Source organism: Colobus angolensis, unplaced genomic scaffold (assembly GCF_000951035.1).
Source record: "Colobus angolensis palliatus isolate OR3802 unplaced genomic scaffold, Cang.pa_1.0 Scaffold166, whole genome shotgun sequence".
NCBI classification, from domain to species: domain Eukaryota; kingdom Metazoa; phylum Chordata; class Mammalia; order Primates; family Cercopithecidae; genus Colobus; species Colobus angolensis.
Genome location: NW_012114777.1, coordinates 1618087 through 1620415, shown reverse-complemented (window position 1 = coordinate 1620415; position 2329 = coordinate 1618087). Strand labels below are relative to the sequence as shown.

General features: G+C 36.7%; 1 protein-coding gene across 1 annotated transcript in view; it reads right to left on the bottom strand.

Annotated features, from left to right (window-relative positions):
• Positions 1-2329, bottom strand: part of LOC105508710 (ankyrin repeat domain-containing protein 18B-like) — a 67368-nt gene that overhangs the window by 13947 nt on the left and 51092 nt on the right. The window contains exon 13 of the mRNA XM_011937617.1: positions 1664-1793. Within this exon, the coding sequence (XP_011793007.1) occupies positions 1664-1793 (130 nt within the window). The remainder of the gene's footprint in view (positions 1-1663; positions 1794-2329) is intronic.

Below are 2329 nucleotides of genomic sequence, written 5' to 3'. Positions count from 1 at the left end.
TGACTTATATATTTTAAATGAGTGAATTGCATGGTGTGTTAATTATTTCTCAATAAACCTGTTGCACCCCGAAATTTATTTGATACTAGTGATCTGGAGACATGGGCTGCTTGGTTTCAGATCACTGGCCAGGGTTCAAGACATAAGAGAATCAACAACATGTCTTTTGTATAGAATATATATATATATATTTTAAAGTATCCTTTTTATTAGCATCAAGTCTGTAAAATTAAATGAAAAATCTTTCACCGCTTAAAGCACTGAGAGATTTATATTGAGGAGAAAGACCTTGTATTCTTTTGCCCCAGTTTCTATCTAAAGGGTCTGGGAATCACACCCTTCAAACTATCAAATCTCATCAGATAGGTTTTATTAACTCTTATGATGTGGCTTACTTTCTAACGTGATTCTGGTACAGCATCACAGAGAGAAGAAGCTGAAAAAAATCAAAGTATTTTACCCCCAAATATATATATTTTTGACATATTTTGAAATGACTGTTGCAGGACCAAGAAATTGAAATGGCCGTACAAAGCTGTCTTCTGTGGGGGAAATTGCAACTGTAAGAAGTCTTCATTAATGTAGCCCAGTCTCTCCCCTTCTAGGTCTTCCCAGATCTAGGGAAGATTAACTAAGAGCCTGATGCATTTAAAGTGTGAAAAGATATTTTTACCCTCTATTTTCTCTGAGGGCTGCCAGCTATGAGGCTTTGTCTACATAATAAGAACCTTAACCTCCGTAACCACCTTATCTTAATTAAGGCCTTCCTTTCTACCTATTTCCAGTTTTAGACAACAGATTTTCTTTACCAATTGTCACCTAAAGAATCCCCAAAACCCACCTATGACTTGTTAGCCCCTCCTTTCTGATGTCCCACTTTTAGGCTGAGCCAATGTCTGCCTTCGTCATACTGATTTATGATTTTCCCTATACCTTCTGTCTGCTGGAAATGTGCAAAACCAAACTGTAATCTGACTGTCTCATGAAACATTCTCAAGAGCTCTTGAGATTCAGTAATCCAGGGCCACAGTCACCATATTGGCTCAGAATCAACCTCCTTAAACATATTTTGGCTGAATTTGGGTTTATCCATCATTAATATTTCCCCAAATTACATAATTTTAATCCCCAAACTGATTTAAACTTACCTTATGTTGGAATATAAATTATCCTATTATAAAGATACATGTTATTTGTATGTTCATTGCAGCACTATTCACAATAGTAAAGCCATGGAATCAACCCAGATGTCCATCAATGATAGGATAAAAAAAATGTGGTATGTATACATCATGGAATACTGTGGAGCCACACAAATGAATGAGATCATGCTCCTTGCAGGGACATGGATGAACTTGAAGCTGTTATCCTCAGCAAACTAACTCAGGAACAAAAAACCAAACACTGCATCTTCTCACTTATAAGTAGGAGCTGAATGATGAGAACACATGCACTTGGGGTGGGGAACAACAAACACCTGGGCCTGTTTGGGTCAGGAGGGAGAGCATCAAGATTAATAGCTAACACCTGCGGGGCTTAATACATAGGTGATGGATTGACAGGTGCAGCAAACCATCATGGCACACATTTACCTATGTAACAAACCTGCACGTCTTGCACATGTAATCTAGACCTTAAGATAAAATAATTATTTTTTAATTACCTTCTGTTTTAGCTTCTTAAACAGAGTATCCATTTTCAGTTGATCTATATTTAAGTCTCCATGGCAACTGAAGTCTTCATTTCCAAATACATTTAACATATTTATTGTCATTTCTAGGCATTTCTTATATCTGCAGAAATGTACAGAAGTAGTAAGTCAAGTATTTGTAAGAATAAATATTTAATCATTGTTTAAACAGATATTATGTTATGGCATATCAAAGAAACAAATCTATAAACTATGATCCTCTCAGTTTCAACTGAACATTGTTTGAAAACATTCTATATGAAATTATAATCTTAGATAAATAATATGAACAACAACAATTTTATGGCATATATAGCAGGTAAAGTGATAAGATAGCCATACAGTTTGTTTTTTTTTTTTTTTTTTGAGATGGAATTTCACTCTTGTTGCTCAGGCTGAAGTGCGATGGCGTGATGATGGCTCACTGCAACTTCTGCTTCCTGGGTTCAAGTGATTCTCTTGTCTCAGCCTCCCAAGTAGCTGGGATTACAGGCATGTGCCACCATTCCTGGCTAATTTTGTATTTTTAGTAGAGATGAGGTTCACCATTTTGGTCAGGCTGGTTTTGAACTCCTGACCTCAAATGATCTACCTGCCTTGGCCTCCCAAATTACAGGCATGAGCCACCACACCTGGCCT